The sequence below is a fragment of the Ptychodera flava genome, unplaced genomic scaffold (genome assembly GCF_041260155.1).
Source record: "Ptychodera flava strain L36383 unplaced genomic scaffold, AS_Pfla_20210202 Scaffold_30__1_contigs__length_3116999_pilon, whole genome shotgun sequence".
Taxonomy (NCBI): domain Eukaryota; kingdom Metazoa; phylum Hemichordata; class Enteropneusta; family Ptychoderidae; genus Ptychodera; species Ptychodera flava.
In genome coordinates, this window is record NW_027248352.1 from 903,634 (window position 1) to 920,000 (window position 16,367).

At 35.1% G+C, this 16,367-nt stretch overlaps 2 protein-coding genes across 2 annotated transcripts in view; one reads left to right on the top strand and one right to left on the bottom strand.

Moving 5' to 3' along the window:
- The window catches only part of LOC139127300 (nicastrin-like), a 222,620-nt gene that overhangs the window by 160,333 nt on the left and 45,920 nt on the right, over nt 1-16,367 (top strand). The gene's annotated exons all lie outside the window — the stretch shown is intronic.
- The window catches only part of LOC139127244 (uncharacterized), a 9,955-nt gene continuing 2,741 nt past the window's right edge, over nt 9,154-16,367 (bottom strand). Inside the window, exons 4-7 of the mRNA XM_070693155.1 lie at nt 15,603-15,989; nt 15,106-15,345; nt 14,305-14,727; nt 9,154-10,102 (exon numbers count right to left, since the gene is read on the bottom strand). Coding sequence (XP_070549256.1) covers nt 9,309-10,102; nt 14,305-14,727; nt 15,106-15,345; nt 15,603-15,989 — 1,844 coding nt within the window. The 3' untranslated portion in view covers nt 9,154-9,308. The remainder of the gene's footprint in view (nt 10,103-14,304; nt 14,728-15,105; nt 15,346-15,602; nt 15,990-16,367) is intronic.

Consider the following 16,367-nt stretch of genomic DNA (forward strand, 5'->3'; position numbering starts at 1 on the left):
ATGAATAAGCGCATGCGTAGTCAGTAAGCCGCTGGCGCGACTATTATCACCATCAATATTTATTAAATGCAGGTGAAATATTTTACGTACATGTACCATTAGGCCTGTAACTTAAACAAAATCACCATTCGTGTCGTAAGATTTTAAATTTCAGGAAATATCAAACGGGATACACTGACATCATATGATGGAATAAAAGTATACATTTAGTTTTTTAGCAAATATTCTTAGAGCTTCTGTCATGATCATGACGCGTATTCATGTGAAAACTAGTTTTGACGCCTTGATAGATACAAACTTAAATACGGACAGTGCAGTGAACTAATTGAGACTTAAAACAAGCAAGCAAACAAGCAAGCGTGAAATCCATCGGTAATCATTAGCAGTTTTGTTAATTTTAACATTTAAACAGAAAAGGTATTGAATAGTACGAAATATCCAGTTTACCTCAGTGAACTTGACAGTCAAAGTGACTAAAAAAGCACTTGTCCCATTGATGTTCTTATTTATATTTGTTAATCGTGCTTGTTTAAATATATGTAAATACAAAATACAAAAATCTTTGCAAACACTCCATATAACACCATATTTTCAACAACTGGCGCCATTTTCCACACTTTTCAGTGTTATAAAAGTTGTATCATGAACATTGCCATGACACTTACTTCTCTTCGTTAACTTGAAAGATTTTATTTTTGTGAACAAAGGTGCTCTTTTCTGCTTGTAACAGCCCGTTCAGACAGAATAAAGCCATCTCCGTATTCTGTTTTATATACTTTTATTCAACCCCCCCCCCCAAAAAATACACAATTGATCTAAAATTTGACGACGCCCTAAAAATGGTTGTGTAAAAGTCAAACCCCCTGATTTCCATACCCCCACCGTAAAAACAAATGCTCCCTAACAGATATTTTCTACACCACGTGTAATAAGGTTATCATTATCCCGACTGTCCAGTACTTTGGAGTTGCCACCACGCATACGGCTCAAACTTACAACTACCCTACACGTTAGCCACTGTCAAAGTCTAACCCCGGTGTTAAACAGTCCATGAAATAGAATTATTCATCAATGACAATGAGCACTTTGAGTTAATATAATAAACCAACAAAGACAGTATCGTTAGAATCTACCAGCAAGCTTCGGGAAAGCAAGCTCCGCACCCGACAGCACCCTCGGCTGTCAAAGTACATGCCCCATCTGATGCTCTGATAGCGATATTCTTCATATCGCCCTCTTGCGACAAGATATCTCATTTCACTTTGACTTCGGTCGATCATAGACCCTCGAGAAAAACGGGACAGGCAACTGCTGAGGTTTCTTTGTGCGATCTATCTTGAAAAATATTAAAGTTTATCTGCCAAGCGGTCCCCGACAACAATACTTCGTACTTAACACTGAATCTCATTAACGATCAAACTGACGTTCTGAATATGTACACTTTGCTCTTGCATGGCACGTTCCGAGTAATGACACAGAGAATTTTGAGGGTTTTTTGATACTAGTCATGGTGGATGTTCTGGTAACGATGAAGATCACATTTTGGATTCAAGCCGAAGCAAACGGGAACAAGTCATTGACAATGACATAGTCTCCACTTGTAATAGGAGTATTAGTCTTGATGGGGCAGGGAAATGTGGTAATTAAGAAGTATCACTGGAGTGTATATGTTGAGATCTATGGGCATATAGGTCTATGTCGTTGTTCCCAATTTGAAACACATGAGGCATGTCTAAGTTATGGTTCTAAATCGGGGAAAAAGATCAGACCTCTAGCTGTATTGGCCAGCCAAGAAATACATATGCGCATAATAAATGAGGTACAAGATGTGACATCTTAAGGTCTAATATCCTATCAAAATTGGAGGGTATAGAACTTGTGGCTACTGAGTTATGCATATATATGTATGATCAAGGTCAAAGGTCATCGAGGTCACGTGACATTTCGGAAAAAATGTATTGCTAATTAATCCCTATATGCCAAAAATCAGACCTCTAGCTCTATTCGCTTGCCCGGAATTAGATATGTGCATAATTAATGAGGTAAAGCGTGTGTTGTCATAAGGTGTCCCATCCTACTAAATATAAAGGACATAGCACTTGTGGTTACTTATTTATTGACATAAACGTATATTTTAGGTAAAAGGTCAGGAGTTGTCTTGGAAACAATCGCAGAGCTTGGTGCAAGGTTAGTATACTGAGTTTGAAACTTAAGATCACTGAATCATGTGATAGGTACGTGGTCACATGACACATATTCTATCATGTGATATATGTATTCAGCCATGCTGATTTCAAAGCATCTCAGGTTTTCTAATGTATAGATTGAGATAATTGAAGGTTGTATCTAGAGGTGATTGTTTGCCATATTCTAAGATTATTGATATCGGAACAGATAACATCAATCAGTTGACACCAAAACTATTAATTTTGTCATTTTCCAAACTATCATATTGTTGTTGTATTGTAAATTTGTCTTCTTAGTCTGTGCCAGGGAGTCATTGTGTCTGTTAAACTTTGTTTGTAAAGTTTTTTTTGAATGATATGTTCTTTATGAGACTTTTCAGAAATGTAATTCTTTGCAATTTGACCAATTGGTCACCATATTGAAGAGAAATATACCATTATTATTTTTATTGAAACTTACCAAGAACGTGTCAAATCAAGAGTGGCTGCTGCATTTTCTTCATTGCACAGTCGTAACGTTTTTATTTCTCCAAGTGAAAAATCAGACAATATTGAACATCAGCATTTCTCATTTGTTGTTTTACCGTGAAACTGCACATTATCAGTATAAAGGCACTTTCTCTTATTCACAAAGAGATTAATTAATTGTCTTGTATTGATGTCAAGAATGAAATTTCATATCTTAAAGTTCATGTCTATTTCATCGCCAGATAAAACCTGTGGTTGAGAAGACATTTTCAATGGCTGATGCTGACTTGGCTTTCAGTCATATTGAGGAGGGACACTCACGTGGAAAAACTGTTGTTGCCATTGACAATTGACAACCTACAACAATTTAGAATGTCACTGCATGGAAAGTGAATTTTGTTTTTTAGCTCCGCTGTCAGCGACGCGGAGCTTAACAAATAAGTTTATTTTCCGTCGTCTGTCGTCGTCGTCTGTCGTCGTCGTCTTCCGTCATCCGTCAATAATTGCCTTCTTCTATGAAACCGCAAGTCCAATTACTTTGAAATTTTATATGCAGTTCACTTAGGGTAACCTCATTTAAGTTTGTGCAAATCGTGGTGAAATTTGCATATTTCTATATTTGGGGCATTTTTTGCTGTTTTTGGTAAAACATTCTTCTCTGAAACCACTCGTCCGATTGCTTTGAAATTTGATATGATATTTATTTAGGGTGGCTTCAGTTAGATTTGTTCAAATTGTGGTGAAATTTGCATATTTGTATTTTTAAGGCAATTTTTGTCGTTTTTGGTAAAAAAATCTTTAAAAATCTTCTTCTTCAAAAATACCAGTCAGATAGCTTTGACATTTGGTACATAGGTCCGTAGGGATGATCTATTTCAGATTGTTCAAATTGTGCAGAAATATGCAAATTTGCATTTTTAAGGCAATTTTTGCCATTGTTGGTCAAAAAATGTGTAACATACAGGTCTGATAGCTTTGAAATTTAATATACGGATTTATATAGATGAACTAAGTAATATATATTTGATTTCTGATGATATCTGTAATTTTGTATTTTTGGGGCAATTTTTGTCATTTTTGGTCAAAAATGTGTATTTTCAAATCTACTCATCTGATAGCTTTAAAATTTGGTATACAGGTTCCTATAAATGAACTAAATGATATTTATTGAAATTATGGTGAAATCTGCAATTTTTATTTTTGGGGCGATATTTTTGCCATTTTTGGTCAGAAAATTTCATTCTCAAAAAATTACTTGTCAGATAGCTTTGGTTGACATGTTCCTAGGGATGATCCAATGTGATATATTCAAATTATGATGAAATCTTCAATTGTGTATTTTTGCAGCTATTTTAGCCACTTTTTTCTGGCCACTTATATGAGCTATCAACGATTTCCACCTTCATCAACATGTGTTAAAAATAGTTATTCTCTCCATAAACACAGCGGAGCTATATCGGCCGTCAGGTCGCTTGTTACATCTAATATCAGATTCCTGAAGTGAATTACGACTGCAGTGCAACAGCAATGCTAGTCAACTTACCGACCAATGGCAATTGACAAAACACTTTAAAAGAGTTATAATGTTCGAGAATAACATATATATGCACATCTAATGATATTGAATACCAGTCAGTATTTTCATCACTAAGAGGTGTTAGACACTAGGGTGCCTCATAATATCTTGTACAGGTATTATACAACTTGGGGTTTAAGAAATAGAATGATATTTTTATAGAACACTATATTAATTTCAATAAATTTTTTAGACTTGCATATAAGCTGTTTGTTTAGTTTTTTGTCAGGGAATTCCAAAATTGAAGATTAAGTATATATTACAACAAGGAAAGAGTGAGCTTTCTACAACTTAGGCTTCCAGAAAGTCACAATATGTCTGTTGAACATCTCACTAATCGGATGGAAGCAGTTTTGAAATATGTCAGAATATGGTGTGTTTTTACAGCTTTACTTGTCACTGTGATTACTATAGCATAGCTGAGAAGCATTCATGGTTCAGAGATTTCTTCTGAAAAGTTTGGTAGCATTATGTCTTTGTATCACAGTCATGGATTGGGCCTGTGCTTGTGTGTTGGGCAATACACTAAGCTTCTATCTAACTCTGTGGTAAGTACACACAATAATTAGAAATACAAGTATTTTAGAAATACGGTGGTCTTTCAGTGGTAAACAAAAACTGATATCTTTGATAAGAAATGCATAAATGTAGGTATCTATCGTCAGTGTAGGTATGTTGGAATATGAACTCTCAACGTGCAACTTAAAATCACAAACATTCCTTCTTCCATCAATATTACCGTGTATTGTACAAATTGAATTTCTGTGCGTATCAAACCACTGACAACTTTACATGTAATTTCACAGTCTGTTTGTGATTTTTGAAAAAAAAATACTTTTATTCCAAATCAAAGTATCACTTTCACAGCATAACAGTGATTATTAAAAGCATTCCTAAACACATACTCAAAATGTTCATCTGAGTTTAAAAAGTAACAACTTTCTTCACCAGACATGTTCTGTCTAACTTGTATTGAAAACACAATGATACAGGCACAGATTCTGTAGAAGTTGCTAAATTAATTTGCCTGTGTTTGTAAATAAACCATGATGATATATGACATTAAGGTAGAATATAGACTTGGTTCAAGTTTGTGAATTTAAAAACATAAAATCATTTGTAATATAATTTCTCATGTCTCTCCAATTTCTTTGAAACGTATTTGGAATTTGGTAGCCCAGGCACGGTTTTCCTGGCGATTGAACGTGTTACCATTGAGTCTGCACAGTAATGAGTTAGCTTCTCCTGGAATATTCGGGCAGAAACTCCCCTGTATAGCGTTCACCCCACTCATCGCGTTCACCCTACTCACATGTTTCACATGAAAACAGAACACAAATGCACCTAGTACCTTGAAGTCACAAACATTCCTTCACCCATCAACCAACAAAAACATTCACAAATCACAGACTTGAACCAAGTCTAGGTAGAAATGCACACCTGTGGGACAGGTTGTTCGACTGACAAGTATTTCCAATTTTTCTGCCATTTGCTGCTTTATTGACTCATTTGAAAGCGTTTGGAATGAGAAAGATTTTTATCTTCTTAGTTTTTTAAAAATCATAGAGTTAATTTTGAATTTCAAATATAGGTAAATATATGAGTAATTTGTATCGCAAGTTCCAAATTTTGCATAGTGACCCCTGGATTTTATTCTATATTTGGTTGAACGTTTCATTGAGCAAAATTTGAGCAAAGGTTTAAATCCTTCTCTTTTGAGGCACACACTACTTTAAAGAGGGTTTCAGTCTGGGTGATGTCAAATCTCACCTGTTTTAACCAGTTCAAATAAGTGCGATAATAATAATAATAATAATAATAATAATAATCACATGCTGTGCATGGAGTAATAAGGAGCCATAGCCTAAGGCATAAAAAGTACAAATGAATATACCATTTGAAGTCATTTATTGAATTTTGTAACCTTGGATAAGTTTCAAATATGAATTTTTCACACTTTGTCAACAAGTAGAATAATAGAGACATGATAATTTATATTCTCATCACAGCATTTTACTTTGGAGTATAAGTTTGGGGGCAATGTCAAAATAAACTCATCGCAGTTATTATAATATCATAGTCCCTGAATATTGGAATTTTTTTAATTAAATTTGTACCTTCCAGTTTGTCACGATTAGCCTACGTACCGGGTATTCATGTATCAATGAAGCTAAAGGGCTAATTTATCGGTAATTTGTTGAAGAAGACAAAGTGTGACAAGCAAGAATGATGTACAGAATTCCTGCTTAATTTTCATCATGTATGGAAATACCAGTAGGGACATGGAATTCTTTACTTTCCAACAGACTTTACTTCGCAATAAGTACAAGGCGGTACAGGGAAGTTCAATTGCAGTGGTGTAATCGACAATACTAGCGTGACTACAAAAATGTGTGCAAAGGAATTCAACTGTAACACGATTGGAACTAATTTGGGATAATTGGATTTTCATATTTTAAAATTTCTCAAAAGCGGTAGCAGCCATTTGGCTGAATGTTGCAATATTACAAATTACCCATAAAAGCAAGTGGGTAACTTATAAAGAAAAGCAGATGAGCTTACATTTGCAGATCAAACAGACGTTACTTAACCATCCAATTATCCTACTTTAGTTCCAATCGTGTTCTGTACTGAATTTACTGAACTTTAATCTGCGAAATGCGTGCATTGAGGTTAGCATTTGAACGTAAGGGCGCTGTATAATTTTCCAGACGATGCTAAGCAAACCTTGCGGCTAAATGAAAGGGCGTGATCAAAATATTGGATGACTTGTAAAATTTTGATGATTTCTATGAGAAGGAACTGTTAGGCTAATGTTATTATACTGGGAAGAATGAAAACGCCCTCATTATCTTTTTCCGCAAACCAAGTCATAAACGTGTCGACACCTTGGCACATGATGCATCCATCCTCCGGTGATGGCACTCACGGGAAAGGCTGTGAAGATATGCTTGTTCCGCTAGATTTCAAAATACCTCTTATCTGGGATTTTCCAACAAAAAGAGACCCTTATTATGAGAAATACAGGAGAAAAATAAACAAGGAAACACCCCCTTATTATACATCAACGAGTTGGTGAGTTATTGTAAGAGCTTAAATGCAAATACAGTACCCATGTCGATGTTGTAGAGCAATGATATTGTCTTGACATATCAATGTACACTCAGTGTGATAGTTTTCGGACGACCTCGTTTTTTTCGTACATTTAATGACATGCTACTCGTTGTGTTCACTTCGCTCTGTATTGATGGCGTTTTACAAGTCATGTTACCGCATATTAAGTCAGGTGACGCTGCTGTTCCGTTTTGGATAGGTTTTTTTGGGTAGAAGCTATGCCGGGTTCTACAAACTTGGCGAAGTGAACACACCGTACGATACAGGGTGCCGAAAGCAACACACAGAGACAGCCCATGTCCGATAAGCTTATGCAGGCGCCGTACACGTCGAAATGTAGTTGCGTCGTGGATTAAATGCAACTACTTTAATTTATCACGAAATATTTACAATCACGAAAAATTTACATATAGTTTTCTAAACACATCGAAATTGAAAATTAGGGGTTCGAAGTTTCAAAATATCAGTATTTAGCCCCTATAATCATATTCCAAATACGATGTCAGATTACTACGCACTCAACATGGGGTCAACAATTTGGCAACTTTGACCCCCGAAATGCCACTTACTTCGTGTTAACAGTTTGAAAATAAACACAATAAAGTTTCGAAAGGTATGGTAATAAGATTTCGGACTGCTCGTCATTTATGAAACGGCTTTGGGCGAAATTCACTACCCTGTCCGAAAACTGTCATAATGAGTGTGCTCTTACATTACAGACTGGAGCAACATGATAACGTTTGGGAAAAGAGTGTACATGAGTCGTATTTTCAAAGAACTAGATGATTAACACCCAATCCACTTCTCCGGAATATTGCGTACCCGTATTCCAATTTTCCCTGACAGTACCATCACTGCATCGGGGTGCGTCTGATCATATAGAGCTTTAGAGGTTGTAAGATATGATGAGATTAAGATGCATGCTATTTAACCCTTTCATCACCATGTTTTGTCCCAAATCCATTGTTTTCTATGGTAAAGTTGGACCTGTATACAGGGAACTGGGGTTGAAAGGGTTAAATAATAGTCAAAACAATAACGTTTCATTTTCACATAGTGTACACGACATACGAAACGGGAAGAGTCAGATACTATGACATTACAGCTGACAGGAAAGTTTTACAATGTTGTCTACTTGTAGAGCACTTTTTAAAAGTTTCGTTTAGTTTCTGTCACCGAAAGCTTTGACGTCGCTAATGACGAAAGAGGTCAGAAAACAAACATATTATCACCATCAGTATTTATTTAATGCAGGTGAAATATTTTACGTACAAGTACCATTAGGCCTGAAACTTAAACAAAGTCATCATTCAGACGAATGTGAATATTTTTCTCGTTAATACCTAATACTGTCTATATATAAGGGGAAAAGCGTATTTCCTGATACAAAATTGACGAAAAATACCAAAATCCTTGAATTTTACGGTGAAATTCAAAATTCTTCAGCCTGTCGTTTGCATCATGTTGTGTTCAACTAGTCTGGAAAGTTGTGGATTTTCACCAGAAATATACCAGCAGACTTGACATGTTATATTGTCATGTCTGCTTCTATGTATGTTTCTGTACACTCACGCACACATCTGTGAAAGTCAAAAAATTATTCTGAAAACTATTTCACAATAAATTGCAACAGGCTGCTTTCAGAAAGTGTACAAAAATCATAAATAGTACTATTACTAATTAGAAGTTTACTGACATTATTCCATCAAGGGTGAAAAAATATACAGGTGGAAAATAGTATATTTTAGTTTTACCAAACAGTTTGATAAAACAGTCCGTCAAAACGAAAACGTCATGGTTGATCCAAAATTAGCAGTAAATATGAAAAATTATGGAGATGACAGCACAAAATACACATTTACAGCCTGTCAGTTGCAATGTGTTGTGTAAAATTTGTCAGAAAATTTGTAGATTTTCACTAGAGATATCCCTGCAGAGTTGACATGGTGTGGTTTCATGTCTGCTTATATGTACAGTAGTTTAACACAGAATTCCTGTGCTACAACTAATCTGTATGGATTATCCTTACACAGTGCAATGTAACGGGGTGACTCTAACTGACCTTGACCTTTATAGCTGAGAAATTCACCATCACAATTGAAATGAACCACTCTTTTCCCACTGCAATCACAGACATATATGCCATCTTGTTGGTGATCAAAACACAAACCATAAGGCCACTGTAAGCGTCCCTTGCCAATGTCTCTTATACTTTGCATCTGGTGATTCAAAACATGAACACATTTCCTGCCTTCATCTGATACAAAAATACATTTCTTATTTACAATCAGATCCCTGGGATCAATGACTTGTCCTTTTTCAGTTCTTGCAATGTGTTCACCAGATTTATTATATTTTCTCACATATCCACTCAAGTCACCAATGAATATAAAACCATCAGGACTCAAGCAGATACCGGTTGGATCAATTCCTTCTCTGCGTCCAAAACAGTTTAAAATCTTGCTTTGTCCAGAACTCAGCACAACTTGACCATTGCCTTGGTCACTCATAAAGTATTGGTCATTGTCTTCATCCACTGTGACATTCCATGGAATAAATGACTTTGGGAATGCATGGAATTGTAAGATGAGATCACAGCAGAGTTTGATTGGATCAATAACCTGAACTCTATGATTCCCTTCATCACATATGACCCATTGACCGTTCTTCTTGATGTATATTCCAGAGACCTCATCAAATTGTCCCGGCATTGATCCAGACCCAAACACTTCAAGGACACTTCCCTTGACCGGATGGCCTTCGAAAACAAAAACATAAACAAAGGTCAAAGGTTAAAATGCAAACTACAATTTCTATGAAGTCAAACATTTTCCGATTTCACAAATTTTGACTCAATGCAAGCTTCCTTTGTTTACACAAACACATGGAACATTTAAAGAAACAACTTCTCTACATGTTAATGTAACTCGCACGTTTCCATGATAACATATTTGCATTTTATCAGTGGAAATGTGATTTTCAGTCCATAAGGTAAGTCATTGTATTGCTGATCAGCTCATGTTTTACAGAGTGAGTTGCCAGGTTGTAATTTTTGTTGTTGTATCTTTACCTCAATCACAGACACATGTGTATGTACATGTTTCCATGGCAACATATTAACATTTTATCAGTGGAAATGTGATTTTCAGTCCACAAGGTAAGTCATCGTATTACAGTGATAAGGTCATGTTTAACAGAGAGAGCTGCCAGGCTGTAAATTGTTTTGTTTTGATGTCAATCACACATACATGTTTATGTAATGCACAAGTTTCCATGGCAACATATTTGCATTTTGTTGATGGAAATGTGATTTTTATTAGATCACATTTGGTATACCAATGTTAGGTAATCGTATGTATGTATGTATGTATGTATGTATGTATGTATGTATGTATGTATGTATGTATGTATGTATGTATGTATGTATGTATTATGTATGTATGTATGTCCGTCCACGTCAAAAACAGCTAAACCGCAGCACCTACTGGCTTAGTATTTGGAGTACAGGTCCAGAAATTGGGATCCAGGATAATTCCAGATGTCATAATCCCCCCCCCCCCCACAGTGGAAGGCATTTCACTATCTGTAACTGATTTAAGTGCTGTTTACATTCGAATGATGGCACTCATAGCATTAATTAAAACATCCCTAAGGTTGTGGATACATTTCCTGCCAGCTGGTCTTAAATAAGGGGTGGAACATTTGATATTCAGGAGGGGGTAGGGGATAGAAGATTGATGAGGTAGCGAACTTTTTACCAGATCCCTTGTACATTTTTTCCCACTCTTTATTTTTTTCCCCACTTTCCCATCTTTCTCTTGTCAAGCTTCTATCTCTGGCTATTTTTTTTGTTGACATTTGCTTATGTATGTAGGATCTGCTTGTCCCATTGCTATAGAAGTTGATATGCATGTTCCTAAAGATGACCTCAAGTACCTAAGTTGCAGACCTTATTTGCTTTTGTCATTCCTGTTTTCTGGTTTAAATATTTCTTGAATTTATCAATTCAAACCGAATGTGAGCATACTGTCCTTGACGGTATTTTTCCTTAAGGTAAGTCATTGCAGTAATTAGTGCATGTTTTACCGAGAGGGTTGCCAGGTTGTAATTTTTTCTGTTTTTATTTACTTCAATCAGAAATGCATGAGTATTGTGACTCTCATGTTTCCATGGCAACATATTAGCATTTTATTGATGGAAATGTGATTTTTAGTCCATAAAGTAAGTTACTGTATTGCAGTGATTAGCTAATGTTTTACAGAGAGAGTTGCCAGGTTGTAAATTATTTTGTTGTGTTTTGATGCCAATTACTATTCATGCAGACTGTGAATCTGTTTGCTTGCATTTTTATTAAGATAAAGCTACCAATATTTATTTTTTAATATTTTTCCAAAATTTTTCCCCGATGATGTATTTTATTTTTATTTTTCCAACTTCTCACAGACTAATTTCTCTGTCCCTACAATCTCTCCCAAAATCTTTCTGTATTGAAATACAAACCATTGCTGATTTGTTTATTGTACTGTCAACGCCATAGTTTTTTTTCTTTGCTAATTTTCATCAAAATTTGTCAAACTTTACTTATTTTAAAAACGTGTGTAATTTGTACATTTGTTTTACTCTTCTTGGAAAATTCACATTTGTATATCATTTTCTTTTTCGTTGATTCAATAATCTGACATTTTAAAGTTACAAGTAAAATGTATACTTTGAATGTTAATCTATTTGTTTCTTTATAATATGGGTTGGCCATATGGAATTTTATTTTTGTTTCACATATATTCTCTGTCGTTTCTTTTTTATTTTCACAATACACCACCCATCCATCCTTGGATTGATGTTTACATATCAGTGTGTTAAAAGTGTCAGCAATTCCTTAATTACTATTTTGTTTTCATTTTTTAACTGCAGATGACGTTTTTTACAAAGAGACCCATTTTCCATATTTTTTACTTTTTTATGCTGATGATTCTTAATTTTGTAGTTTTTGTACCGTTTCCACTGTCATTTGTTTTATTGTCTCAAACAGTAAAGATACTTCCATGCAGTGATTGATGTCAGTCATTTCCCATCATAAACATTTTTACATTTGTTGATTATAAAGGCCACATTAAATTTAAATTTGTTTAATATTCTCATTTACATGTTCAAATTACCTTAATCCTTGAATCACTTTTGTTACACTTTTTATTGCTAATATATTCATTTAAATAACAGATGAATGTCTGTGTTGTTTTTTATCGTTTTTGGCCATACCAAAAATTCAAATTTAAAATTATTACTTAACGTTCTCTTTCTTTATTCAAATATTCTCAATCTTGTTATTATTATTATCATTTCCTGACCTGGTAACAACTTATCATCACCTTCACTGATTCTCTCACTAGCTTTGAGCAATTTGAAATAACCTTCTTTGTTTATTTTACGATTCTGTAATTGTTTACCAGGACTGACAGAGCCTGGAACACACTCCAAAGTCTCTGTGTGCTGTCAATTAATGTTTAAGACATTGCTGTTATTCTTAAATGAAATTATTCTCAGGCTCTTTTATTTTTCTCCTTATCTCAAACATTTTTGCCTTTGCTCAAAGGTTTTCTTTATACTCTATTTTGAGCAATTTTATCCATATGGAGACGCATAACATATACATTTATGTACATTAACATAATGTTTGTACATTTGAAATTTTAAAATTCTTTTCGTTTTTGTTGTGAGAGGAGCTACAATTTGATGTTTTTTAAAAACGCTAAAATCGGCTGTCAACTGCGTTACATTGATACATATTTTAGACTGACTATTGTTTAGTATTTCATCTTATGGCACCCATTTTCTTGAAAATTTTATGGGAAGCTGTCTATTCTGATGCAGATTGAAGTTTGTTAAACAAAGCTGATGACATTATTAATGTGCAAATAAGCTAAAATTTCACCAAAAAATTATTGAAAATTTCAACTCAGAAATTTCTTTCTTTGTGACTTAAGGTAAAGGGCGAAGAATTCGGACGCACACACACTTTAGAACGTTTCTGCGCAGATTTAACTCCAGCCTGTCGCAAATGGATTACTTTGTAGCGCATGTATTTAACATAACCTGTCATTGTTGAAATTGCGCTTTTACCTAATTTTTTGACCCAGTCTCTTAGAAATACATGTGACCTATCATTTGTCATATTTTGACCCCCTAGGAAGCTGGTTTTATTCAATACGAGCGAAAAATTAACATTTCTCTCCCATTTACGTGGCGCATATTACCCTTCACCTGGAGATATTGTAAAAAGTAGCGTGGTGACACCCTTTTATTAAAAGTGTAAACTAAATGGTATTATGTCAGGATTTTATTCGCCAAGTTTGGCAAAAATGACACCATTCAAAGCGACAGGAAGAAAGGTCGTAAATTATGTATTGATATAATTTCGATATCGTCATTTTGTAATCGATACTTATGTAAAAATTTCTTTACAAACATCATGAAAACTATACATTCGATAGATATGAATCTTAAGTCTTGGTATTTATTAAAATTAACTCATTTGCTAAGCTTTTTATAATTGCTTTCTTTAGTTTAAGTGAATTATATCATTTTTATTTATTTTATTTTATATTTGTGCAAAGTTTCAAAAAAATGACACAACAACTTAATTTTGACGTAATTCGTAGTACTTCACCTTAATACATTTGCTTAATAACATTGGTATCAATGACGCGGTAATGACGCCCCAGTGTTAGTATAGACTACGTTCTTTAGTTTACAAAATGATTGATAAACACAGAGACATTTCTTATACACTTTGATAAATAAACCCTGATCAATATCGATTTGATTGCCAATCATATCAGTGTATTCACTCTGTTTGGAGGAAGGGGTTGTTATAACAGGGTCAATAATAATCTTAATATGAGGACGTCTGTGTATATCATGTGCCAATAAGTAAAAGTCCTTATAAAAATAACGTAAACTAACCTTTCTCAACTCGTCTCATATCCAGGTACACTTCTTTTGTTTCTTCAGGGATTCCAGCATCACTGACGATATGATCTGCATACGCTGATAACTTCTCAGTTTTCATCACCAGTTCAGGATTGTTGGTCACCAGGTCTTGTGTCTGCGACTTCACGTGTAGCAACTCACTCAGAAGTGGGTTTAATTTACGTTCCTCCGCACAGGCTCCCTCCATTACCAAAGCTTTTCCAATGTCTCGTCCTTGTCCCTTTTCTCTATACCTTGACCTTCCAATCCCACTACTTATCATGAGTTCGTTGACTTTGGCTTCGAGTTCTTCATTCTTCTGTTCTATCGCTTCATCTGTCAGTAGATGTACACCCGTCATCTGCATGGATTGAGAGTCATCTGAAGGTCTTTGTTGCGCAGACTTCCTTGTAGAATCTATGTCGACGAAAGATTCTATAAACAATCAAACAATTTGTTTGTGTTGATATTCTCATGGTGATATTGACAAATATGTCACAACAGAAATGTAACCAGGCTATCGAGGTAAGCAGATATGATGTTTGCTGCGGCATTGAATGCATGCAGTCATTTGAAGCTAAGCCTTGAAACCGATTATGCTGGCAAGTTGCTTACAGGTAACTCGGACGGTCTGTCGGTAAGTGTAAATCCATCCATCCATCTAATCTATTTGTCAGTGTGTCTGAATTTTACATGTATCGTGTGTATACGTTTCCATGTACAGGATAATCAATATTCTAGTAAAGCCATTAAAAACTTGCGACACATTCTGCTTTGAGCATAATTCTGATATACCTTGTTCAGACTCCTCTAATGATTGTTGACGTTCCCTCCGTCTCTTCTCCTCCTTTTCTTTCAAAAGCTGATCAAGCATGTTTATCTGGCTCTCAGTCACTTTATCACCCTCAGTTTGAAAAGCTTTCACGAAATCCCTTGCCCTGTTCGGTCTCCTTGGTACGCTGCAAGACTTCTGTGGTTCCGTAGATGTAGCACTGTCTGCATCTATTTGCTGCTCAGCACCCTGAGTAGGTAGTCCTACATTTAAAGGAAAGCCAATCACGAGGCAATAAATACAAGAACCGCAAAATTTCATTTAGAACAAGGAATATAATCAGTTAAAAGTACAGTACAATGTGGAATCAAGGAGAAAACTGTACAGATATGCAAGTATTACGGAAACTTTGCAAAATATATCAAAAATATCATTTGTTAAAGGACTTGATAAACAACTTTCATATATCACTTAATGTGTCATACCATGCAGCAGAAGACATAAAGTAATATCGACTTACCATATTTTTGGATCAATTCCTTCCTGCACAAAAAATACTCTTCATAGTCAATGGTTACATCGATAGCCAGGTAAAATGCCCCAATTTCATCCAGGAGTTCATCTGACAGGAATTTATCTTCCATCATATCCTGAAGTTTCCCATTCTCATATTTTCCCCTTAGGCATTCTAGTGCATCTAATGACCGGCATGCCATTGTATAAGAAATACTTTTATGACCAGTTTGCCTCACTTTACTCTCACCATGCTGCTCATCAAGCAACTGACCAACTTCTTCAGTCTTCTCCTTAACCTCGTCACTTCGGTAGAAATCTCTCTCGACCTCCTCAACTGTTTTTCCGCTCTCTGGAACCACTTCACTTACTCGTACCTTCACGTCCACGTCACCTGCAATTTTATAACAGAAGTTAAATGGCATTTCATTTACTGGAATTCCCGAAATATCACAAACTCTTTTTCGTCAAAATTACAAGCGGTATATATTTGCAGGTTTGTTGTAACATATAGCGATGGATTGTACAGAATCAACGCACAAAGGTCAGAGAGTGTTCACTATTGTCTCTTGGTATATCAATTTATCTGTGGATGTTTTCTGTAAAATATAACAAGTGAATGTTTTCCTAAATAGACAGTTTTCACCAGACAGTGAATTTGTTAAGAAACTTGTGTTTTGTGTCTGTATATATCGTATATATGTAATTGCTGCGATATTTAATTCACTCAATAATTTCTTTCGAAAATATCAATGCATAAATAACAATAAAT